At 39.7% G+C, this 25,717-nt stretch overlaps 1 protein-coding gene across 1 annotated transcript in view; it reads right to left on the reverse strand.

Moving 5' to 3' along the window:
* Positions 1-3,451: 3,451 nt before the first annotated feature.
* The window catches only part of lmbr1l (limb development membrane protein 1-like), a 62,348-nt gene continuing 40,082 nt past the window's right edge, over positions 3,452-25,717 (reverse strand). The window contains exons 9-17 of the mRNA XM_043681824.2: positions 24,962-25,034; positions 24,563-24,649; positions 24,409-24,485; positions 20,771-20,848; positions 18,678-18,751; positions 16,888-16,978; positions 14,553-14,619; positions 12,423-12,584; positions 3,452-8,056 (exon numbers count right to left, since the gene is read on the reverse strand). Coding sequence (XP_043537759.1) covers positions 7,974-8,056; positions 12,423-12,584; positions 14,553-14,619; positions 16,888-16,978; positions 18,678-18,751; positions 20,771-20,848; positions 24,409-24,485; positions 24,563-24,649; positions 24,962-25,034 — 792 coding nt within the window. The 3' untranslated portion in view covers positions 3,452-7,973. The remainder of the gene's footprint in view (positions 8,057-12,422; positions 12,585-14,552; positions 14,620-16,887; positions 16,979-18,677; positions 18,752-20,770; positions 20,849-24,408; positions 24,486-24,562; positions 24,650-24,961; positions 25,035-25,717) is intronic.

A 25,717-nucleotide genomic window follows, 5' to 3' on the forward strand; every position in this document is an offset into this window, starting at 1 on the left:
GATATTTTTTCTCTTCAAAAGGGATGTGGTGGCATAGTGGTAATGTCACTGGACCAGTAATCCAGAACCCCAAGCTAATGTTTTGAGGACATGGATTCAAATGTCACCATGGCAGAGTTCAATAAGATCTGGAATTTATAACCACTGTTGATTGCCACAAATACCTTTTAGGGAAATCTGCTATCTTTTCCTGGTCTAGCCTACATGTGACCCCCAGATCACAGAGTAATATGATTAACGTTTAACTACCCTCTGGGCAATTAGGGATTGGCAATAAATGCTGTCCCAGCCAGTGAAAAAATTTTTAAAACGGAATATATTTAGCCTTTTCTGTTCCCCACCAGGTAGCTGAACTATATGCCATTATGCAATCATAATTGAAGTAAATCCCAAATCCACAGATGGTGTAGAAATTCCAACTCCTGGCCATTTTACAATATTCACTGTACCCTTAATAGCAATAGTGAAGTAACAGGGTACTGCCACAGGCCTTTCAGTTTTGGTCCCAAGGTTCAGGGTCAGTCCACACTGACGGTGTGGATGTTGCGTCTCTCCTCTGGCTTGAAGGGTCTTTCTGGGAAGGAGTTGAGGCAGTCTTAGGCCAGTTGTTAATGTGTGTGGGCGCTTAGTACAGGACTGGCAGTCTCACAGGACAATGGTGTGGGAAGTGGAATTGACATGTTGGTCCAATAGTAGGAGGGAACCTTTTGAGGTTGAAACAAAGACTCATTGTTGGGCTAGAGCAGTGGGAGCTTTATTCTGCAGCTAGCCCTCGTGTAACTGATTGTTGAGTACTTAGTACCAACACTGGGTGAAGTGGAATGTGCTCTTTATTCAGCACTGAGCTATCCCTCATTTTTACATGGGGAAAATTTACAAGAAAATTGGATACAGACCCTTTAATACATCCAAACATTTAAGAATATGTTACTGCTAACCCTTCAGAGGTTGCAATATCACTTATTTTGGTCTAACAGGATCATCTTGGAAATATCTCTTTACTCCTGCTCCAAACTGTTTACTGCAAATGATAACTTGCTATCAAAAATCTGATTTAATTTCATGGATATGGAAGGGAAGATTCAGAGGAACTTCATGAAACTTAAGTGGCGATGTACTTTGTGATTTTAGTACATCTCTCCTCAGTGAGAACTTCCCATGCAAGTTTGAAGCAATCAGCAGGCAGGAAGCACAGAGTCATTAAAAAGAAAAATAAATTTCAAAATCCAAGCACAAAGTGGTGTCATTTTCTCAGCACTATCTGTAAATGCAGCACAGGCAACATTTGAAATCAAATTTCCTTTCCTTAAAAAAATAGAAATCGTTGTCGTGACAAACACAATTGTACTCAATAGAATGGCAAAATAAAATAGGAAGGCTTTCTTCCTACAATCCTCCCAGTGTAAAGTGCCACTTGATGACAACCACTCAGGAACTGAAAGAAGAAAAGGCTTTATAGATCCTGCCAGCAACTAGAAATCAAAGATATCTAGTGATATGAAGTTAATTTGTTGCTTTGCATGCTCAAATGCAGGATGATTACTTTTATCAGTTTCAAAACTACTTTCCATCTTGCAAATCCACCCATCTTACAATGAACAGAAAGAATAGTATTAACAGCTAAAACAAAAAAAAAACACATATAGGCACAAACTTTACAACTGTGTCCACTCTTACAAAGGTTATAACAGTGCAGAGCTCCCCCTGTCGTCTCCCCCAACGGCTTCTTGTAAAAAGTCCAGAACTTTCTTCTGACTGATTTAGAGGATTTGCTACTTCTGAAAAAAATTTTCCTCACCTTCCTCCCACCCCATGGCCCATAAAAGGACTCCACTTACCCAATATAAGATCCAAAGTTAGTTTTGTGAACCAGTACCCACAGGAGACCCGGATGACTGAATAGTACAGAAATATTAAAAAAAAGGAAAGAAAGAGTGGGTGAAAGAATTATCCAATGAGCTATTTTCCTGCCTTTTCCCCTAGTCCTGCAAAGTTCTCCATTCCAGTTCCAATTAAGGATTGGGGCTTATTTCCCAATGTATAGATGATCACTCAATTTCAAGACATGAGTGAATACCTCACTCATGGCAGTGACGTGCTCACCAACTTTGAGCAAAGCAGCATTTCTCTAATAAAAGCCAAGCAAGTGCCCAGCTGAAGTATTGCACTTGGATCACTGAAGGGGTGAGGGGGTGTGCAGAAACTGCACAATTAGGTCCTAGTGCGGCCATACCATGACCAAACGAACAGGTGTGGATATCACAGGTTGTGGCCAGTCATTCATCACAGGTTTATAGGACAGTAAAGTAGAATCTCAGCCAAGTAAATATTACAGTAATCAGCACATCAGGCAGCATTCACTGTATTTAATGTTTTCATGTAGAAAATGCTTTTGAAAGATTAAACATACTCTAATATGCAATCATATTCAAGGTAACTGGTCTAATCTATGCTCAAGCTTACAGGCTCCACAACTGGTAAAGGAACCAGGCTAGGTGAATCACTTGGAGAGGAACACTCAACATGCAAAATATAGCCACAGAGAATAACTGTCCAGCCTCCGAATAAGCAACTGTCACTGTAACATTACAGAAGCAGGATTGCATTTACTCATTCTCATTCAACTCCTGTGGCACGTTACAGCTAACAAAAATACATGTCTAGTGCAATAGACACAGCTTAACAAAGTTACATCAACAGTTTTGCAGTTCAAAAGAAAAGCACATTATCATCTTGTCTAATCAGGAAGGGGCGTTATTTTGCTGCTCATTCATTTTGCTTCAGTGGTATTTCTGTTTTGAATAGGGGGGTTAAAAAGAAAACCCAAACAAAAGGTTGGGCATGGAGAGAGAGAGAGAGAGAGAGAGAGAGAGAGAGAAACTTTTTCTCACTCAACAATTGGCCTGCAGTTGGAATCATCCATTTCTGGAATAGATATATGATATGCTCTTGGCAGAAATTAGTTTGTATGCAGTCAATGTCAGAAGGAACAGACAAGTCACTAAATGGCAACATCTTTGCTCATTTGTTAGAATGTGTATTTGATTGATTGTTTACTAAAAAAAATTGAACTATTAAATTTGTTTGCACTGCAGTTATCAAGGTGAAAATAAGACAACTTGCTTGACAACAATATTTTTAAAATGTTTGACAGTTGAAACATGGCATTTTTTTCCATTTCGGAAGGCAGGAGGGTATGAAAACAGGTTAACATTAGTAGCTGAAATAAATGGAAGAGAGTGTTCTCTGTTCATCCTCCAAATTCAACTCATTTACCTGCCACAATCATGGAAGAGCTGTCAGAAACATGGAAGTTAAAAAAAAACGTCCAAGAGCAAAACAAAAATGAAAAACTGTAACCGGTGATTCATGTCACAAAGTCTTAACTAGGGACTGGAGTCTTACAAAATCAAGTTCAGAAGAAGTGAAAACAAACAGGACTTTTAAAAAAATGTATTTTACTTGTATTGTCGTTAACAGATTGTACACAAAGATACAAACAGATTACATTACAATTTCAAATCACAACACATTTACCAAACAATGGAGTTTGTAAAAAGACATTGTCACAGGAGTGATGATTATACAATCAGAGTCATTTCCCTCCAATATAGAGCAACGTTAGGAGATCAGGCTGCTGGGAATTCGGAATGCCAGACCTCCCAAGTATTTGCGATTCCTTAACTAATTCAGCATTCAGGATATTCCCTGTAACTGAAGACTTTCATCACTCAGCCCAAAAATCCTCAGAGATTTGAAAATAAAATGTAAACCTTACATTTGGAATGTCCATCTTTGATGAGAGAGAGAGATAGATATTCTGACAGGGAGCAAAGCTCACTGAAATAAATTGCTTCTTTCATCCCAAAATTCTCTTTTCCTCTTCTTAAGGCATTGACTCACGCTGGGGTACAGTTCAATGGGCACCAGTCTGTCTATAGCCAAGTAGCCCTTGAGGTACCAGTTTAAGAAACAATGTGCTTGCAGCCTACTTACCACCAAGGGTAGCAGACCAACTAATCTACATGGTTTATTAATAGAAATCCATCTGGGGAATGAATTTGCACTACATACATAAAGTGATGAAATGAGAAACACATTGGCAAAAGGCACTCGGTAATAGTTAATTTACAGACTCGTGTGGAAAAGAAAACTACGCTCTCCAAATTGTATTTCCATTGTACTTAAAATTTGACTATGATGAAAAAAAATGTAATATGCAGTGAGTACACCAAAGATGACAAACATTGTTCATTGCAACCAGAGATCAACTTCACTATAACCAATTCCATTCTACTTCTCAAAGACATTTACTGTCTGCCAATATATTTTTAAAAGCTGATTTTTTTTCAGCAAAATTGGTTTCAATTTAAAATGGCAATTCTGAAAATTAAAAATCCCAAATCAAAGTTGCAAGTGGAATTTATAGCAGCATAACAAGCTCAGTGCACTTGCAAGAACTGGACTCTCTAACAATGCTGCAAGGTTGGCAAATATATGACTGGCAAAGTATTTATCAGGAATCTATTAATGAAAGAAACATACACTTAGGAGGTGGATTTGTTACAAAATTCAATTCCAGCAACTTAATTTTAAAACAGGAAGAAATCCCGGCTTTTGTTTTTATACACACATCAGGGTGGGTTCGAGCTTTGCTGCCTTGTTCTGGCAGTTCAGAATGTTGGGCAGATCACAGAACATCATACACCGGGTCTGAAAGTAACAATCTGTTTCAAGTCATATGCATGTGCAAAATAAAACTGTTCTTTGCTTCAAAGGACATTTACAGTTGAACTGTAAGGAACAGAAAAAGAGATTTATCCACAAAACCTGGAGGCAAAGACTGAATGATCAAGATGCAATTGTGTACTCATTATGTCCTCATTAGGACACAAGTCTCATTAGTAGAGTACTGAGCTCCATCACAAGCATCTTATAGTTGATTTTTCATTTCAGTCACAATAAGTCATGCTTCAGTTGTAAAATAAATTTCTTCATCAAGAACCATCATGAAGTCAAAACTCTCTGGAGGAATGAGTATTTGAATTTGGAATCCAATTAAAAATCTTAAATAGAAAGAAATACCTTCACCACTCCAAATGAAAATAAAAGTCATCAAGGTGGACATTTAGCATTGATGATGATGGGAATTGCCAAAGGAACATCTTTGTTAAATTGCTGGTGCTGAACTTGTATCATGGATCAAACCAGTCTTTCTCCCAAATGGAGGTTTGATCATTAACTCTTAGACTTTAACAAGCATTCTATATTAGCTTCATTCATCCATATTCTCAAAACCTGAATCTTCCAGGATGCTTATTTGATACACTTGGCACACATACTTTGGAGTTAAGAGTCTGTACACATTTTAGCTTTCTCCTCCTGCCATTCATAATGCTGAAGGTCAGAATGGAAACTGTCTATTCAGCTTTTTCAACCCATTTGGGTTGGCATAAACACTAGCCCACAACAACCAGCTTGTATCTATCTGGGCTTCTTTCTATCATACCTTTTTAAACACTGCAAGAATTTTGTTGCATTTGAGAAATAAAAATTCATTTGAAGCATCACAATCCGCATGATTGGTCCGATGAAGTTCAACACAAACAAATGATGAAGACCTACACAGACCTCCAGAGAAAATCAGGCAAAGTGACTGTAAGGCTAAACATTGGGTCATCCCAAACTGCCAAAATGGCCGATACCCTCCATAAAGGATGTTTTAAGCAAGCATCAACAGAACAGGACTTCACTCACGTTCAACTTCAAGAACTTTAAATAGCCATCAGACATGGTCCTCCCCTCTCCTAAACTCTAAACAATCAACCTTTATCCTGGTTGGTATTGGGATGCTGAGAAAAAAAAACACATTCTGCCCAAGTAGCTACTGAAAAGTTTTCCTGCAGCTTTCTGTCCAAAAGTACTGACATCTATCGGTATGCTTGGCTCCCAGCACAAGCGCTTCACACTATTGATGCCTGTTCTTTTGCAGAAATTACCACTCCTGAATCTTACAGGCTTGCATATCTTAAATTAATTCTTATAATCAAATAAAACCTAAATAGTATCCCAAAACAAATTATATCTTACAATTATTTACCACTGCTGCAAACTAGCCTAATTTTTAAACTGCAATTAATTATGCCGCACTATTTTAGGAACAACATTTGAAATTGTTTTCTGCTAATTGAAGTATCAGGAACAGAAAAGCAGATTTATCTACAACACCTGGGGGCAGAAACCAAACAACCAAGATGCAGGGATGTAATTAGACTTATTTGTCAGACATTTCGCAATGACAGAAGTTTTCAGTTTCTAAATTTTGATGCCATCATGAGGAAGTTCTTCATCAATAGGAGACATAAGCACTGCAGGGGGAGCCACACAGTCACCACAAGAGCCGGTACCCACATGCACCTTTCTAGCTATTGGTTATGCAGTGCAGGCTATGGTGGACAGAAATGCATCAAAGAAGGTAACCACTTCTAAAAATTGACTAACAATAGTAACTGCAAGTTATTACAAAGAAAAACATTGGATTGCACTGGAAAAACAACCCAAATGCCCAAACTAACACGGGTAATTTTATAATAAACCATAACTAGAAAGCATTAATCATCTTGTTTTTGATGTTGGAAATGGAAATAGTTTGTCGATGGCTCATTTATTTATTCAGTCTACACCTTGTGTACGGATACCTTTCTAATCCGAAGTGCTGGCAGATAACTCAAGTCAGTGCAATTCAAATCCAGTAGAAATGAAATGCAGTTCAATTCAATCCTGGCTGAGGGCCGAGCAGAAAGCAACCTGAATGTTTGCACAGAGATGCAATTGGAGCTCCTGACACACTTCCTCCATTAACAGAACAAAAAAAAGGTTAAAGATGTAAAAACCATTACCAAGCAATGGGGCAAGAAGTTTGGCTTCATTGGTATTCTTAATGCTAACATTACCAACTCCACTGACAAAACGCCAGCTTAGTTGACACCAAAAAAATCTTGCCAGTAATCAGTGCAGATTATCACTCCAGTAATTTTCCATTGAAACAAGTAATAAAATGATAACCATCTCATCTCTCCTGTCCAAATCTCAACAACCAACATCTCACATTTACTACTTAATATTCTCTGACAGTTAAATTAGTAAATCTCACGAGTTCTAATTTTTTCTATGCATGGTCAAGTCTAGGCTTACTCAGCCAGCAGTACTCTCCACTGCTTGCATTAAACGATTCTGGAAAGAGCATGATCTAGAGAAATATCCTGGAGGATTTTCCCTAAATAGCATCTTGCAATAATTAAGATGATCAAAACTCTTCAAACTTAGTCACTTTATAGAAAATGAGTTTCCATATAGAAAATACATGTTTCAGCTTTATTCTGAACAGCTTTCAGCACTCCAAACCCCAGTTTCCCCTATTACTGGCAGACAAGGAAATGCTTCAGAGTGTAGCCATTTTGACGGACACGACTTTGAAAACAGTTTAAAACGGAAAAAATCCCAATCGATGAACAGTAAATTGAAAAAGACACTGGCAACATCCAAGGATGGAAAACACTTTAAATAAGACAGGCTAAAATCACATTTTTTAAAAAAAGCATATTGCACAGAATACATAATGTAAACATGTAACTGTTTGAAAAATCTGCCTCTTTGGATTAATTCCATCTCATAATAGTTGCATAACAGTTACATAGTGAGGTGTCGCTCATTATGATAATTCCAGCTTCACAAAGTAAACAAAGTTTGATTCTCTATGGTGGGAGAGAGAAGTTGGAGGCATCCCCAAGAGCCCTGGATTTGTTGAAAGGAACTGCCTGATCCTGAGTTTAAAAGTTCATGTTCCTTGAACATGGGGTCACGAGAAGGCCTTGGAACTTCGAAACCCAAGCGATAGCAGCATTCACAGTATAGTATTAATATTATATAGTCCCTTTTGTGGCTGACCCATCAAACATAACCATCCACCAATGTTACACAAGTCCCTTGCTACTTGCTGGACCCATCTTGGCAGAGGTGCAAGATCTAGTGACTGGAAGAGGCAATCTGTCCAAGCCTGAAGAAATAAAATGTTGAAAAGAAAAGTTATAATCACAATCAATTCATTCACAAATATTTACAAGTGGTGAAGGACCTCAATAAAAACAATTAAGTGTCTATTTTGCTCTGCAATTGCCCCAGTTGCAACTCTTAATTTAAAAACTGATTTTGTACACTCTCTTCTGTGCAAGTACTCTTTTTTTCCATCACCCATGTGCATGGTAGGACAAGCAAATCCAGATTCCAACCCATGAACTCCCAGCCTCCAGGCTAGTGCTGCACAATATTTACATTTAGAACAAGGTTTTCACCTTACCACACTGAATATCTGATAACTGCCATCACACAATTGCTCAGTGAAGCTGGTGATAAAATTATTTCCAAAGACAAACATGTCGCAAGATCTGTAATCCACGAACAAGCAGGAAAACCAAAACTCAGATTCTAACAATCTAGCTCATGTAACTCACCACTTTGCAGAGATAAGTCAGCATTACAAGAGTCTATGGTCTATTTTAAACTAATCTTATCAAATTTAATTATAAATAACTTAACATTTTTTTCCAGTCAGAATTCATTGTGATCAAGGAAGCCCCACTGTGAGCCCAGGCTTAGTCAAGCCCATTTAAATTTTTTAAAATATAATCTTTACATCCAGAAATGGAAGTTAATTATTTTAGAACACAGTATTCAAGGCAATAATGCTCAAGTTCTTTCCATATTTTGGATTTATTCCAGCTGGTCAGAGAGTTTAGTTATTGTCAAAGTTTGCCCTTGGTCAAATAAATTATTCAAAACGAAGAAAATGAATGTGAAAAATCAAAGGCACATTTGTCAATTGGGCAACTTCAGTGTCTGCAAAGCAGCAGAACAAAAATTTTACAAAGACTTTATAGACAAAGCATCCTGAAGTATTTGGTCTGAATAACCACTTACATTTTATTAGGATATCTGACATAGACACGACAGACCAAACGGTCTCCTTAGTATCATAACATTTTCTGTATTTTAGGAGGTAGAAGTATCACAGGCAGTGGTGAGCCATCGGAGGGAAAACCCCAGCAATTACTGTCAGTTCGGAAGAGACAAACAGCTAGATCCAGATATCCATATCTACCACTTGGCAGGTGATGTTGGTAGTTACACAAAACAGGGGCCACCAAAACAGAAAGGCAGCCTCTGCCAGAACACAGCAAGGGGAGGAAAGGGACCTGAAACAGTGATCAGATCACCAGATTCAAAAGAACTATTTTGCATTTCTATGCTGCTGTATGTGTTCTCAAGACATCCAAAAAGCACTTCAAAGCCAATGAGTTACTCATAAAGCCACTCTGTAGGCAAGTATGGAAGCCAGTTTGCATACAGTAAGATCCTACATTAGGTCTATCACCTCAGCCTCTACCAAAGAGGGAAAACATTTTGCTGGACAACAGAGATACAATTCCTCGCTGCAAACTTCTAGCCCTTCCCTACCCAGGGTCCATTTCGCACCGAAAAGCACTGAAAGTAGTTTTTAGTATTATATTCTGTAGAGCAGCTTGTCAAAGTCAGGCTGCTTTATTGAGGATGCATGACTTCATACGCCAGGTTCAAAAGCACCTTATTTAATGAAGCAAAACAAACAAACAAAAAAAAAGGCGTTTGGCATTGCAAGAAAGTTTGTTCATAAATTTAGGAATACAGCAAACAATGGCAGGTAACTGAACTGTTTGAACAATTGGTGCATATTATCTCGATAAACTTATAAATACCATACAATTCAACACATTGTAGTTTGCTTTTGAAGTATAAAAACCCTTCACAATCTAGAAATTGCCTTCATAAAAGACGGCTAACGTGCCAATATCAACTCCCTCCCATAGGTGCCAATATCAACTCCCTCCTAATCATATGGTGCAGGCGAGGCTCTTCATCCCTTCTTATCTTGACCCTTCGAAATGAGCTGCGGCCCTGATTTTGTGCTTGGGCAGCCATTGCATTCAATTTGTTGACAATGAGAGATTAGAAATGGCTCCCAGGAGACAAAACGTTTCACAGCAACATTTACCCAGAGGAACCAGACTGGGATTGTATTTCAGGATAAACGTCACTAATTACTGACCACAGATCTAACATGGCCAGAGTGTAACTTAACCCTTGTTGATGCATTTTTCAAATGAAATCATCAAAAATCAACTTGGAACCCGCTTTGGCTGAAAAGCGGAATGCTGGATTATGACAACAAAGTTTAACATTTCGTACCTTAATCCAAAAATAGTGCTTAATCCACAGAATTTGGCTTCATAGGCCTATGAACAAACCTGTTGCAATCAAGCCTTCAACTGTACCTCCCTTCCCACTGCCCCAACAGGCACTGTCATTATCAAGTGTTTATTAAAATAATATTAATGAGATCACTCCAGAATCAACAACCAGAGATTGAATTGGAATCAAATTGACAGCAGAATATTTGGAGAAAGGGGGCACTACAGCACCTTCTGCACAATTTGTTGTTGCAAGGAAATAAGTGTTAAATTTAGCTGCAGGTGGTACCAAAATCAGGGAATTTGAGACAGTAGAGATTAAATAAAACCAGATTTATTTCTATTAATTTGTAGATATTTCTCCCTGCCCCCCCCTTCCTCAAACAGCATTGTAGATGAATTGGTTTTCATAACTTGCAGTACGCTGACCTGCTTGCGGAGGTAGAATTCTTGTGTGTGTAGCTGTCTAGTAACTCACCCAAGTGGCCATCCTTAGTTTGTCAGCAGGCTGCTATCCCACAGGCACAAAGAGGGCAAGGGCAGAAAAGGGAGAACAAGAGTGAGGGAAGATATATTAGAAATGTTGAGCTTGATTCAAGAGGGTTTTTAAGGAGAATGTCAAAAGGAGAGGGAGGAGACAACGCAGAGTTTTTTTGAGAAAGAATTCCACAGCTTAGAGCCTAGCCAGAAGGGAGAGACTCAGAAGAGGTTAGAATAAAAAGGAATGGAATTGGGAAGTTGCAGTACTGGAGAAGGTTACAGAGATACATAGGGAATGATGCCCAAGACTAGAACAGGAATTTATAAATGAAGCATTGGAACACTGAAATAGTCATGAGAGATCGGCAAGGGAAGAAGTAATGGGCAATTGGGACTTGATGCAGGACAGGGTATACCCAGAGTTTTTGCTGAAGTTGATGGAGAGCAGAAGGTGGAATGCTGACGAGAAGATCATTGGAATAGTCGGGTCTGCACCTTACAAAGATTACAGGCGAGGGGGTTTAGTGGCAGAGAGCTTGAAGGAACATCAAAGTAGGTGGTGCTTGAGATGGAGAGGATGTGGAGTCAGAAACTCAGCTTGGGATGAAATAGGATGGCAATTTGTAAACAGTTTGATTCAACGGTGGTCAAGGAGAGCGATTTTGGGGAGGTTCAGTGGTGAAGATTGTAGCATGAATCCCCAAGAGGAAATGTAAGAAAATATTAAAAACACTACAATTCAGAGCTGTCAAGATAAGAAAAGCCCAGTGTGGCTTTTCAAGGCCTGAAAGTCACTAGACATGCCTAGAAGCATGACTCCTGATGTTAACCCAAACTAATACTGCCAGCCACACAGAGGCTACCTGTACGTGATGATAAAGATGTTCTTGGCTTGCTGGCCTGGATATATTATGCCAGCCAGTGAAGAAATTCGGAGACAGGAAAAAAAATGTCTGATTAAAATTGAATAAGTCGTGGCTACCCAATACTCTGGAAGCTACAGAATCTGCCCTGCAATACAAATGGCATGCAGCTCGGAAGTAAACACATCTTGGAACAGCTCTACAATATAAACTTGCCAGAGAATTGTGCTTCAAAACATTCAAACTAACTTCAATCCAGAAAATGTACAATTACTTAGCAACAGGGGATGTTTGCATTTTTGGACTGGCTCACTATATTCAATCATTTTGCAGCTGTCAAAAGTTAGTTGGTATTCTCAGGTGAAGCCGAGCATCTCCAATCCACACATTCATATCTACCTGTAGCAAGGGTGTGAGTTTAATGAGACACAAAATGCCTCAACTGTAGCCTTCAATTAGAATTTTGTGCCCAAAAACTGAATGGAGGTTCAATAATAAGTTATCCACATGTTTTTAAACTATTAAAATGTGAACATTTAATACAAGATGAACATCATATCATCACACTCGCAACGTGGTTCTCATTCTAAATGGATATTTAATACATTATTAAAAGCACCTTGGTACTGTCAAAATTTACCCAATCAGAATGCCTGATAGGAAGATAGCTTTTTTTTATCCTCAATATGGAGTCCAATAATTACAATCACACAATATTAGTAGATCGGCCTTCTTTTTAGGTGCCAGATTTACTGATGTGTCATAACATAGTTGCACCTGCACAGGTTGCACTTACCAAATGCATGGAGAAGTTCCGCTTGCATAGCCTTGGTGAACTTTTTGACCAGACACATTGCTGTGAGACCAGCAAAAAGCATGTTGTAGAGAAAGATGATGTAAAAATTTCCAAGCCAGTTAAAACTGCCAAAGTTCCCCAACAAGTCAAAATTTGTGATTCCTAAAAGAGAAAAAAATTCTCTGAAAGGAGGTAAGGAATTTCAATATCTAACTTAATATTTTGTCGGAGAAATCAGAAGGGTTGCATGTGCATCACTTTACTCATCATTTCCTACTGTGTAGTTCAAAGTGAAATTGTTGTTAAAATGGATCTTTCTACATTCAAACCTTCAATAAAACATGTGCTTTCATAAGACCACACCAAAGTGAGAAATAACAGCATTTACTGCCTAAAGGGCAGTTAGGAGTCAACCACATTGCTAAGGGTCTGGAGTCACATGTAGGCGCGACCAGGTGAGGAAGGCAGATTTCCCCCGCTAAGGACATTAGTGAACCAGATGGGTTTTTCCCCCAAACAATCAACAATGCTTTCATAGTCATCATTAGACTTTGAATTCAATAAAAATGTGGAATTAAAATTCCATCATCTGCAATGGTGGGATTTGAACTCTCATCCTCAGAACATTGCCTGGATCTCCAGATTAATAGTCCAGTGATAATACCACTAGGCCATCACCTCCCCTAAATGTACCTGCTTAAAGTAAATAGCTAATTAACAGTCCGGATGTGCACCAATCTGCACTATTTAGCAGATCAAGCCTGTTATGCATGCAATGAATTACAGTGAGGGAAACTAATGTCTTCAAGAGGGAAGAACTTTTGAGACATGACACAAATTCTCAAAAATTCTGCTTTGCTAAAGAGAGGAAAAACTGAATTTTATAAATTTTGGATCTGCAAGTTGAAAATGAGGCTCACCTTCCAGTGGTCAGAGAAGAGTTTGGCGCCATCTAAAGGCAATCTTAGGAACTCAAATGGCAACAGGAATGATGTTGTCTCGATGCCATCAGGACCAAAGGCTTGTCATGACTTGTGTGAAGCAAATTGGTTTTTATTGCATTTGCTTCTGGGATCTCTAATTAGCATTTTGGAGATCACATTCCACAATTTAATCTGTTTTTATGTGGAAACAGAAAACCAGTGCCTTCCTTGCATTATACAAAGAGGTAACTATTCCTTATTATCAAATATCATATTAATGTTCTCTGATTACCAGAGGCAATATGAAAAGGGGTAGCAAAAGGTCATTCAAACAGTCAAGTTAACAGGGAGCCAATTCTCTCACTGCTATTGGTTACATTCAGAGAAGTCACAAGAATGACTTGATGGGCAATAAATGACTTACAGGTGCAGTGGGAGTTCACACAGCAATTTTTCTGAGATACTAATGTCAACAACTTATTATCCAATATAGATTTTGCTTCGATTTTCTCCATTCCACTCAAGCCAACGACAAAAGGCTCCACAGTATCCCAGCCAAGTGCCCATTCATCACAAGAGACTCTTGACATTAGACATGTCTAGGCCATTTAGCAAGAAGGAGCAAATGCCTTAAAGTGTAGTACTGAGGCTGTGCTACATCGGAGATGCCATCCTTTTAATGGGACATTAAGCAGTGGCCTTGCCTACATGCTCAAACTGCCACAGAAGATCCACTGGAACTATTTGAAGAGAAGCAAAGAGTTCTTCAGGGTTCATCCCCAAAAGCAGTTCTAGTAATCTATACAAAGTCATTAATCTCTCACTGTTTTTGGGCTCCAAACTGATTATTGTGTTCAATGACATAATAACAGCATCTCATTAAAGATATCACATTGGCAGAGCTCACTGATGTAAGTTGCAGTGTAAATTCAAACTCCTTCCATCTCATCTTCACCTGACATTTCCCTCATTGGTGCACATTTTTAAAAATCACTCTTTAGTAGAGTACATGCTAACAAACTGAAAACTCGGGTCAATGTTGTTCTCCTCACTAGGCTAAGTAGGTCAAAGCAATTAAGACATCCCTGATACTGCCTCAGCAGAGATATACACACTCAGCAGATGAGGAAGATTTGAATAACTTAGAGACAATAGTTAAAAGTGGAGGTGGAAGCTACAGTCAGTGGAAAAATTTACAACTGCTTACCAAGAGTCCGGGAGAATACTGGCAGGGCTGAGCTCAGAACAAGCAGTGATACACAGTTCCCGATTATCTAAATAAAACAGATTGATTGAAAGATTTTATGCAGGACATGATAATAGTATCCTTGAAATGACTTTATCATGCTCTATCCGGAATATGGAAAAGAAGAAGCATCTTTCCACATCCACTCAATGAAGTCTCCCTTGGGATCTTAATTGTAACATAGAAGTCAACTCTGACTCCAGATGATACAGGCCTAACCTTTCCCCACAAGGCAGTCTGCTATTCTAAATATTAGTCTAGTAAACCTTCTCTAGTTGCTTCCAATGGATTAACATCCTTCCATACATATGATGGACCAGCACTGTACCCAGTGCTACAGATACAGTGCCACAATCGCCCTGCATAAGTAAAGCATAACACCCCAACTCCTGCATTCAACTCCCCTCACAATAAAAGATAACATGATCAGTTTTCCAGATTCCTTGGTGTACCTGCTATTCATGCACGAGGACACCCAGAAACATCTGCATGTCAAAGCTCTGTAACCTCTCACCATTTAGATAATATGCTTTTCTATTCTTTCTGCCAAAAGAGACATTATACATTTTCGCATTGTTCTCCATTTGCCAGATCTTTGCTCACTCACTTAGCCTAACTCTTTTTAGCCCAGTATTCTCTGCACCGCTCACTTTCCTACCTACCTTTGTGTCATCAGGAAATTCAGCTACAATACCTTCAATCCTTCATCTAAATAATTTATATAAATTGTAAAGAGTTGAGGTACCAGCACCGATCCCATTGCAGATCGCTTGTGACATCCAGCCAGCTTGACAATGTCCCTTTTATTCTTACTCTCTACTTCTTGTTAGCCAGCCAATCTTCTGTCCAAGCCAGTAAATTACCCCCAGCAACCTTTGATGTGGGCACCTTATCAAATGCCTTCTGGAAATCAAAGTACAATGCATCTATTTGTTCCGCTTTATCTGTAGTGCAAGTTACTTCTTCAAAAGAATACCAATAAATTAAACAAGATTTTCCTTTAACACAGCCATGTTGGCTCTGCCCGATTACCTTGAACTTATCCAAGTATCCTGTTATAAATGTCTTTAATAATAGCTTTTAACATTTTCCCCTTGACAGATGTTAAGCTAACTGTCTGGGGCTTCTCACGCTGTGTCTCCCTCCCTTTTTGAATAAAGGAGTTACATGAGCTATTTTCCAATCAAATGGAACTTTGCCTGAGTCCAGTGAGTTTTAACAATTAAAAGCAATGCAATAACTATCTCACTAGCTATTTAAGACCCTACAAGTTACCAGGACAGACTGAGACCTGGAGTATTTTTAAGAGTTTTGGAACAGACAGTTTCCAAGGAGATACAATCGTCATTCTTAAAGTATCTGAAGGAGTGGATTCAGGCCACATGGATAGGCTACTTAAGCTCAATAGGAAAGACCAATAACATAAGCATTGGTTACAAAAGCATAAAACCTGGTGAGGTGCTACAAGGTGAAGCTTTTTCTGCAGAATCTTATACTCTGGAATAAATTGTCAGCACATCGAGTGAGTGCAGACTCACTACAAGCATTCAAAAGAGATTTAGACAAGTTCCTTTAAATGTCTAACATCTCTATATCCAGAAAGTTGCAGGGTCAAGGGTGAGGGGGGGGGTCTTATCATTCATGGTTTGATTACCTTCAGAGTTTAGAGAGGGCTGCTGCTGAATCTTTTTCTTTCCACCTAGGTTTACCATTCTTGTCTTCATTTTTAAAACTTGTCTTTTCTGGGACAATCACACTGCTGGCAGGGTTTGGCCTGTAACTCACAATACTCAGAGGCAGGACCCATCAGCTTTTCCTGCCCTCTTTCACAGTGTTCGTAATTACATAATATTTGACCGAGTACTTGCTGGCTGTATTCTAATATTAATAATTTAATCTATTAGAACAAGCTGAACAGAGCTGTCCATAGCTGCTGTGCAAATGGACAACACAGCTTAGTCATTGGCTAACTTGGCTTTTGTATTGTGGGCAGCACTGTCTCTGGCATAGCTTGCAAATAAGAATTAGTAGCCAGTTTATAACTCTGTGCAGCCCCTGGTGTGGATGCTCTTTGGAGAGTTAACATTTATCATAATATGTAGTCTGATTCTGGAATCAGAGAGAACATGATGGGAGACTTCAAAGAGGAAATAGCCACTGATCTTACCCAATGTATCATTGTACAGTTCCCAGTGTTGTAATAGCATACACAGGAAACAAAGAGAACAATGTGACACTCTATAAGTGACCATTATAATCCTCAGAAGAAATTACTTTAACAGATATGTTTCCCAACCTTAGTCATGGTAGTGTCCTGCTTCCTGGGGGCAAGTTTGATGAAAAACGGGGAACTGTAAAATCCAACAACTGAAGACACCATTAAGTAACTGCACGGACATTAAGGTGCAATAAAACATTCAACATGCCAGTTAAAAACTAGTTCTCGAGCATCAGAAACTAGCAAGCCACCTTATGGATGAGTAGTTAAACCAAGGACCCGCCCACCCTAAATTAATGACTTGCCCTACATTATAAAAGAGATGGGGACACTTATTTGTGATTCAGTTACTGAAACAGTCTGTATCTGCATGTAGCAAGACCTGGACAGCTTTCAGGTTTGGGCTGAAAAGTGACAAGTATACTCACACCAGACAGTGCTGTGTAGTAACCATTACTTCTTGATATTCAACAGCATTGGTACCACTCAGAGTCATAGAGATGTACAGCACGGAAACAGACCCTTCGATCCAACCCGTCCACGCCGACCAGATATCCCAACCCAATCTAGTCCCACCTGCCAGCACCTGGCCCATATCCCTCCAAACCCTTCCTATTCATATACCCATCCAAATGCCTCTCAAATGTTGCAATTGTACCAGCCCCCACCGCAACCTCTGGCAGCTCATTCCATACACGTACCACCCTCTGCGTGAAAACGTTGCCCCTTATCTTTCCCCTCTCACCATAAACCTATGCCCTCTAGTTCTGGACTCCCCGACCCCAGGGAAATGTCTTTGCCTATTTATCCTATCCATGCCCCTCATAATTTTGTAAACCTCTATAAGGTCACCCCTCAGCCTCCGACACTCCAAGGAAAACAGCCCCAGCCTGTTCAGCCTCTCCCTATAGCACAAATCCTCCAACCCTGGCAACATCCTTGTAAATCCTTTCTGAACCCTTTCACAACATCCTTCCAATAAGATGTTGCAATATTCCAACAGTGGTCTAACCAATGTCCTGTACAGCCGCAACATGACCTCCCAACTCCTGTACTCAATACTCTGACCAATAAAAGGAAAGCATACCAAACGCCTTCTTCACTATCCTATCTACCTGCGACTCCACTTTCAAGGAGCTATGAACCTGCACTCCAAGGACTCTTTGGTCAGCAACACTCCCTAGGACCTTACCATTAAGTGTATAAGTCCTGCTAAGATTTGCTTTCCCAAAATGCAGCACCTCGCATTTATCTGAATTAAACTCCATCTGCCACTTCTCAGCCCATTGGCCCATCTGGTCCAGATCCTGTTGTAATCTGAGGTAACCCTCTTCGCTGTCCACTACACCTCCAATTTTGGTGTCATCCGCAAACTTACTAACTGTACCTCTTATGCTCACATCCAAATCATTTATGTAAATGACAAAAGGTAGAGGGCCCAGCACCAATCCTTGTGGCACTCCACTGGTCACAGGCCTCCAGTCTTAAAAACAACCCTCCACCACCACCCTCTGTCTTCTACCTTTGAGCCAGTTCTGGATCCAAATGGCTCCTCAACATCCTGGGAGCTACCATGAATCAGAAACTGAACTGGGTCAGGCACATAAATACTGCAGCTACAACAGATCAGAGGCTGGATATTTTGCCTCATCAGCAACACTCCTATCCCACAATCAATTAAAAACTAAGGTAGAAGATTGGAACATTCCCTCAAGCTCACTGTGGCACTTAGCCTCTGCCGACTACATGTGGCAACCCAACAGCATGCAGTAGGCAACTGGAGGATACTCTGGTGAGCAAAGGGAAGGTGACCTAACATAGTGGGACCGCATCCATCTTTACAGAAGAGAAAATTGCTGAAAGGATACAAAATGAGAACAACTTCCACAGCTGCTCCAAGTGAACCAAACATAGACAGAGAGTCTTTCCCCAGAGGAGGATCCTGGAATAGAAAAAGTTCTTAACAGCACTGGAACCATCACATGTCATGAGTCACACACGAGTTTAACTACAATAGTCTTCAGGATGGGGCTGGGGTTTGGCGGTTGAAGAAGAAAGGAGATGGAGTGAGAAGGTTGGGAAGGAGAGTAGCCCAGTTGGGATCCTGGGTGACAATTAAATGCACAATACTTTACAGTACTGTCGAGGCATTAAGCTGGATCGTGAAAATACCTTCAAACACTCTGACCAGGTTCACGCAAGAATGGCCTTTTAGACAAAGTATTGGGCAGTGGTTGTAATTCAGCAAAGAGTTGGGAGGATACAAAATTCAGAAATTCCCCACCACAATGCAAGAGTGACCTGCAAACAGACAGCTGCCATTTTCTTTCAAAAACATAGATACTGTGCACAAAGAAAAGTGGGGGGGAAAAAAGCTATCATACAAGAGGCTGGCCCATATTTGGAAGGAGAAGAAAAAGGTCAATATTGTACAATCAATTATTGTTCAGAGTTGCAAAGGAGTTGCGAAGAGTTAACCCTTCTTTTTCCCCCCTTTCTGGCAGACATACAGTGCATGTTCCAACATTTTTCATTATTTCAGATATGTGCTGTACATGGTATAGGAGCTCCCTCTCCAGGTTATTAAGATTTGTGCATGATATAACTTGGAAAAAGATTTAAGGACCACATTGGAAAACAGCACAAGTAACAGCTTAAAGGGCTGGATGATATCTTTTGGGAGAAGGTATATAAAATTCACGTTTGCTTATTTTGACACGTTGTTCTTCTGTTTGCATATATAGAAACAAAAAAGAAAATCATCTCTATTCAACTTGAAACATTAACTCTGTTGGGCAACATCTGGACAGAGAAACATGGGTTTCTCTAGCATTTTGTCTTTACTAAAAGAGTATATGTGCCATTTATAATTTAGCATCAAGTGCTGGTTTAGAGAGTTGAGTTACTGTCAAAAACAATACTTTTGCAAGTTATTAAGCAGTTGTTTTAAAAAATGGGATGACCTATTAGAAGTTTATAAAATCATGAGGGGCACGAATAGGGGAAATAGACATGGTCTTTTCCCTGGGGTGGGAGAGTCCAGAATTAGAGGACATACGTTTAAGTTGAGAGGAGAAGGATTTAAAAAGAACCTGAGGGGTAACTTTCTCATGCAGAGGGTGGTGCATGTATGGAATGAGCTGCCAGAGAAAGCGGTGGAGGCTTGTACAATTACAGCATTTAAAAGGCATCTGGATGGATATATTAATAGGAAGGGTTTAGAGGGAGATGGGCCAAGTGCTGGAAAATGGGATTAGATTAGTTTAGGATGTCTGGTCATCATGGACGAGTTGGATCGAAGGGTCTGTTTCTGTGCTGTACATCTCTATGACTGTATGGAGATGCATCAGCCGACATACATGTGCATGCTTTTCTACATTCAAACTAAACATCTTGTCATATAGAAGTTCACACAATGAAATGGCTTCTATCATCAAGATTAGCATTTAACAAGTTCAATTTCACTCCACTATAACAAGGTTACAGCTAGTTGGTCTAGTTACAGAACACACAACGTGTGACTGTCCTGGCATTTAGACATCAATCACATATATTCAATGTTGAGGACCTCCCTTGCTGAATTTTAGAAATGATAAAGACACCAGACTATGGTAATTCCAGCTAGTCACAGGGTAATAGGCAGACAGGAGCAAATCTGGAATGTTTCAGCTACTACACTTCACAAGAAACAGGAGAAGGTCATTCAGCCTATTAAGCCTGCTCCACTATTCGAATTGGACTACGGCTGAGTAACCTTTAATATCCTCACCTCACAAAAACCATGCTGACGTTTCAGAGTCGATGATGTGCAGCTTTTAAAACTCAAGTATGTATTTGGGATGGAGGTCAGGGTGAAGAGAGGCAGGAGGAGGTGGTGATAGATGAAACATCACAGGTCTGTGGATGACACATACACGCACACATACATCCAACAGGCTGTGCTTTATTTTAGATTCCTTACCTGCATTCCTTTAGGCATGGCGGTTTCATCAATTAGTAATTCAAGAACGTGGAATCCCACCAGGAGCACGGAGATACCCTGAAATTACAGTAGATAAAAAAATTTATCAACTGGGAAGAATGTGTAATCCAGCATTTCCCATTTAGACAGACATCACAGTCAGTCCCAGAACAGTTGTGATTGAGCTACATCACTATGTTTCAAGAGCAGTTTATTCATTTCAGTGCAGTCTATGCAACTCTTAAAACTGATGGAACAATACAAAGTGAATTTGGAGCCCCCAGTGTAACCCAGCATGAACAGTACAATAGAAGTTGGAGAGCATCGTGGAAGGACAGCAAAGGATGCTGAATGCTGCGCTTGGTCAATGATGCACCTCTGGTGGAAGGGCTCGATGCTGCTGCTAGCTGCTAAAGTGTTACATAGTTCACGAGCACAAACACCCTTATTTAAGTAATACTTAAGCTTGATCAGGGGCACCAATTCCAAAATACTGGAAGTTTTATTTATGGATTGAGTAATGACCAATTCCTGGCTCACATTTTCATCAGGGCTAAAACAGGAGCAAAAATGTTTGTGCCAAAGGTCAGCAAACAGTTCATCTTCTCAATGAGGGCTTTCATGTGAAGTTGGATTTTCTGGTTCAACCAATTGAACCACAATCAATTAACTCCTGTATAAAACAAAGTTTATTTCAAAACTATGATGCCATTCATCATTTTGGTGGAGTTATGTAAATGAGTCACTCATAAAGCATAATGCAGCCTCTCTTTAAAAGCTGTGCAGCTCCAGGGTACTCAGGAAGGACTGCAGACTGAACTCTGAAACCAGCACTGAATTACAAAATGTACGAATGGTAAAAAAAAAAAACCCTTCCAAACCACTTCACAATAGACCCGCAGAAATGAGATTAAAACATTTTTCTTTTATTTATAAACATACTTTCACAGGATGTGGGCATCCCAGACTGGGCCAGCATTTACTGCCCAGGCCTAATTGCCAAGGGAAGGTGATGGTGAACTGCCTTCTTGAACCACTGTGGTCCTTGGGCTGTAGGTACACTCAGTGCTGTTAGGGAGGGAATCTGACCCAACAACACTGAAGAAACAGCAATATGAGAGAGACTTGGAGGGGAATTTGTAGGTGGTGGTGCTGCCACAAGTTTGCAGCTTTTGACCTTCTGGATTTTACAAGCCACATGTTTGGAAGATGCTGTCAAAAGCATTCTTGGTGAGTTTCTGCAGTGCATCTTGTAGGTAGTCCACACTGCTGCCATTATGAATGTCAAAGGTGCTAGATATGGTGCCAATCAAATGGGCTGCTGTGTCCTGAATTGTGTTAAGCTTGAGTGTTGCTGGTGTTGCACCCATCCAGGCAAGTGGAGAGTATTCCATCACACTCCTGACTTGTACCTTGTAGGTAGTGGACAGGCTTTAGGGAGTCAGGAGATGAGCTATTCACTGCAGGGTTCTCAGCCTCTGACTTGCTCTTCTCGCCACAGTATTTACATAGCTGGTCAAGTTCAGTTTCTAGTCAATGGAAACCCCCAGAATGTTGACAGTGTGAGATTCAGTGATAGTAATGGCACTGAATGTTAGGGAGTGATGGTTAGATTGTCTCTTATTGTAGGTACCACAGTAGATTCTGTACAATTAACCCAAACTGCAATGATTAGAAAGACATGCATTCCCGTGGTAAAATTGGAACGGGCAAATAGACACCATGGAGAAAGCTCAAGCTCATTGAAAAAGTAACAATAACAAAAGGCCCAGCCTATTCTCTTCAAAGGTCATAGGTCTTCTGAAAGCTAAATCTGATCAAGTTAGAACAGAAAATTCTAGAAACACTCAATAGATCTGGCAGGGTCTGTGGAGAGAATCAGTTAATGTTTTCAGTCTAATGAGATTGTCTTCAGAACCCTCGGTTGAAATTGAAACCTGCACTCTCCCAGCCAATTTGGAATTGGGATTCCAAGACCGGAGTGTTCCCCTAAATTTTTCTTTTAACATTATAACATGTGGATGGCTGGAATGTCAAGTTGTTCGAAAATGAACAACTTAGCAATTCCTCTTAGCAATTCCTTCAGTTGAAAAAAAAATGGTTTTTAATTGATTTCGTTCACAACAAAAAAACGCTTCTAAAGATTTTGCAAGAAGAAAAATACACACCATTTAACCCTTATTAGTTTTTGTTTTACAGAAAAACACTGATTTTACAAACAGCAGATCCATAGACAATATTGCGATGACACTATGGCTTTAAGGAGGTGTATTTTGTCCTTTTTTTTCCCCAAATGAAGAGAGGTTGAAATAGAAGTGTCAAGCATAAGCCCTTCATCAGGAATAAAGGCAGAGAGCCTGAAGCGTGGAGAGATAAGCTGGAGGAGGATAAGCTAGAGGACCCTCCTCTAGCTTATCTCTCCACGCTTCAGGCTCTCTGCCTTTATTCCTGATGAAGCGCTTTTGCCCGAAACGTTGATTTTGCTGCTCCTCGCATGCTGCCTGAACTGCTGTTCTCTTCCAGCACCACTAATCCAGAATCTGGTTTCCAGCATCTGCAGTCATTGTTTTTACCTAGAAGTGTCAAGCAGTCTGCTGAAATCCAATAGAGAAAACAGCTTGTAAGGCATTGGGTATTTTTTTCAAAAAAAATAATTGGAACAATAGAAGTAGCCTGAATGGGTGTGTTGAAGCTCCCACAGAACCTAGATTTTTAGTTTTAGCTTTTTTCAGTTGCTGGGGTCTTGAAGCTGAATGTGGAAGCTCTTATTCCTCTCTCTGTTACAGCTAAAGGCAGGGTTCTCTTCCTGCTGCTAGAATTGTATGTGAGACAATCTGTTTTGTGTGCTTATGGGATGTTACTATATTAGAACAGTTAATTAGTAGTAGTTAGTATATATATATATATCGAAATGCTTAATGAAATGAGAGTTACAGTTAAGCCAATTCTTTCATTTTTGTTTTGTCTGTATTTTAACTGCAGTGTAAAGATAAAAAGTGGTTTGCTTAAAGTCAAGTAGTTTGACCAATTGAATTGCATCTGGAACGCAATGCCTCACACTTACTTTTAAGATAAGAAAAAGTGAAGGTCTCGGCTACCTTCCTAATATATCTTGAGGGAGTTTGGTCTGGTCTGGTCCGTAACAATATGCAAACATTTGCATTCAATAGTTGAACGCAAAACAAAAAAAAAAACTTGAAAACCTCTTACACTAAAAGAAAGGCTAGACTATAAAGCATGCTACAATCTCCAGGTGATATTTGAGGTGGGTTGGCTACATTGAGTTGGCAAAACATTAAAAAGTTTACAAAACACTTTGTAGTTAAAAAGTTCCGTGTGATCAACAATTCTACACAATAAGTGAACAAAATGTTATTGGGTACGTGGCCTTCTATGTTTGGACAAGGTGTGCATTTATCAGAAGAAGGTTGCAATGAGAATCAAGTCTAATTTGCAGGTTTGTATTTTGTATCATTGTAACATGGACATAAATGACACCCTTTGAATATTAAGCCAGTTAATTGGTGCTTTATTCAAGTGGCCATGGAATAGAGGCTAAATTTCGCATTAATTACAGGTGGACAGTGAAGTGGCTGGAGTTTCTTCATCAAAACCCAATCAATATTTTTAACACTTACTGTTAATGCCAGAAGCAGCAACATGACCAATGGGTATCCCAGGTTCCTTTGCCAGGGCGATGCTCTTCTCCTTATTTCTGTACGAACAAATTTGCTGTTAGACATGTCACAGGATGCAGTAGTATAAAGTTAATCCAGATTTTCTGTGCCTTACCCAACTTAATCCTCCTGGCATGGATATTCAGGAAATGATACTTAAGGGATTCCACACTGAAAAACACCCAGCAAGATGACATCTTGCCTGGCACCGTAAGAAAGCAAAACAGATATATTAGTAATGTTGCATTTCAATTCCTTTCAAACATATTAACGTTTCTATTTAACTAAAGATCAAACTTTCTATTGTAATGATCAGCTATCATTGGAACATGAAACTGCACAGCTCAAAAATATATGAATTGTGATTCAAACTATTGTTTAGGAAGCTTACATGCTTGACAGAAAATGAAAAGGTATCAAATTCAGCTATGTTTACTGCCTTATTAAGGATGGGGTTGGACACAGTATCATATGTACTATAGCATTATTGCTGGAAAAAGGTGTTTCTGCATACCATTTAGCTTATGTAGCACAGCAGCCTCCTCAAATCGTGTACAATTGAGTTGTTCATCCAGATCCTCCAAAAGCTACAAGTCAAAAAGTAAAGCATTACGATTGATGTATTCTCTCTCCCTTCAATAACAACTTGCATTTACATAGCACTTTAACAAAAACCAATAATCTCTAATGCTCTTCACAAAAGCATTATCAAACATTGTACCTTACAAGACAACACTGAGACAGATGGTCAAAAGCTTGACTTAAAACGTACATTTTAAGATCATTCTTAAGGGAAGAGTGGGGCAGAGGGGTTTACAGAGAGAATTCCAAAGCTTGGGCTCAGGCAGCTGAAAGCAAGTTCCTCAATGGCAGAACAATACAGGCCAGGGAGGCTCAAAAGGCCAGAATTAGAGAAGTGCACAGATCTCAGACGGGTGTGGGCTGGAGGAACGTGAACACAATAGAGAGAACCTTAAAACTGATGGGCTGTGTGACAAGGAGCCAGTCTGGCTCAGCAACAACTGGGTTAATGGGTGAGCAGGACCTGGTGCAAGTTAGAGTACAAACAGGTGATGAGTACAAGTGTATGGAGGGTAGTCAGCTGTTGAATCTGGAAATAACAAAAGCACAAATAAAAGTTTCAGGAGTGATGTGCTGAGGACGGACAGAGGCTGGTGATATCAGAAATACGATAGAATCGCAGAATTCCTACAGTGAGTAACCCACCCAGACTCGTTCCCCTACACTATATTTACCCCTGACTAATGCA

Source organism: Chiloscyllium plagiosum, unplaced genomic scaffold (genome assembly GCF_037043375.1).
Source record: "Chiloscyllium plagiosum isolate Xiang-an unplaced genomic scaffold, Cpla_swu_hap1 HiC_scaffold_53X, whole genome shotgun sequence".
Lineage (NCBI taxonomy): Eukaryota > Metazoa > Chordata > Chondrichthyes > Orectolobiformes > Hemiscylliidae > Chiloscyllium > Chiloscyllium plagiosum.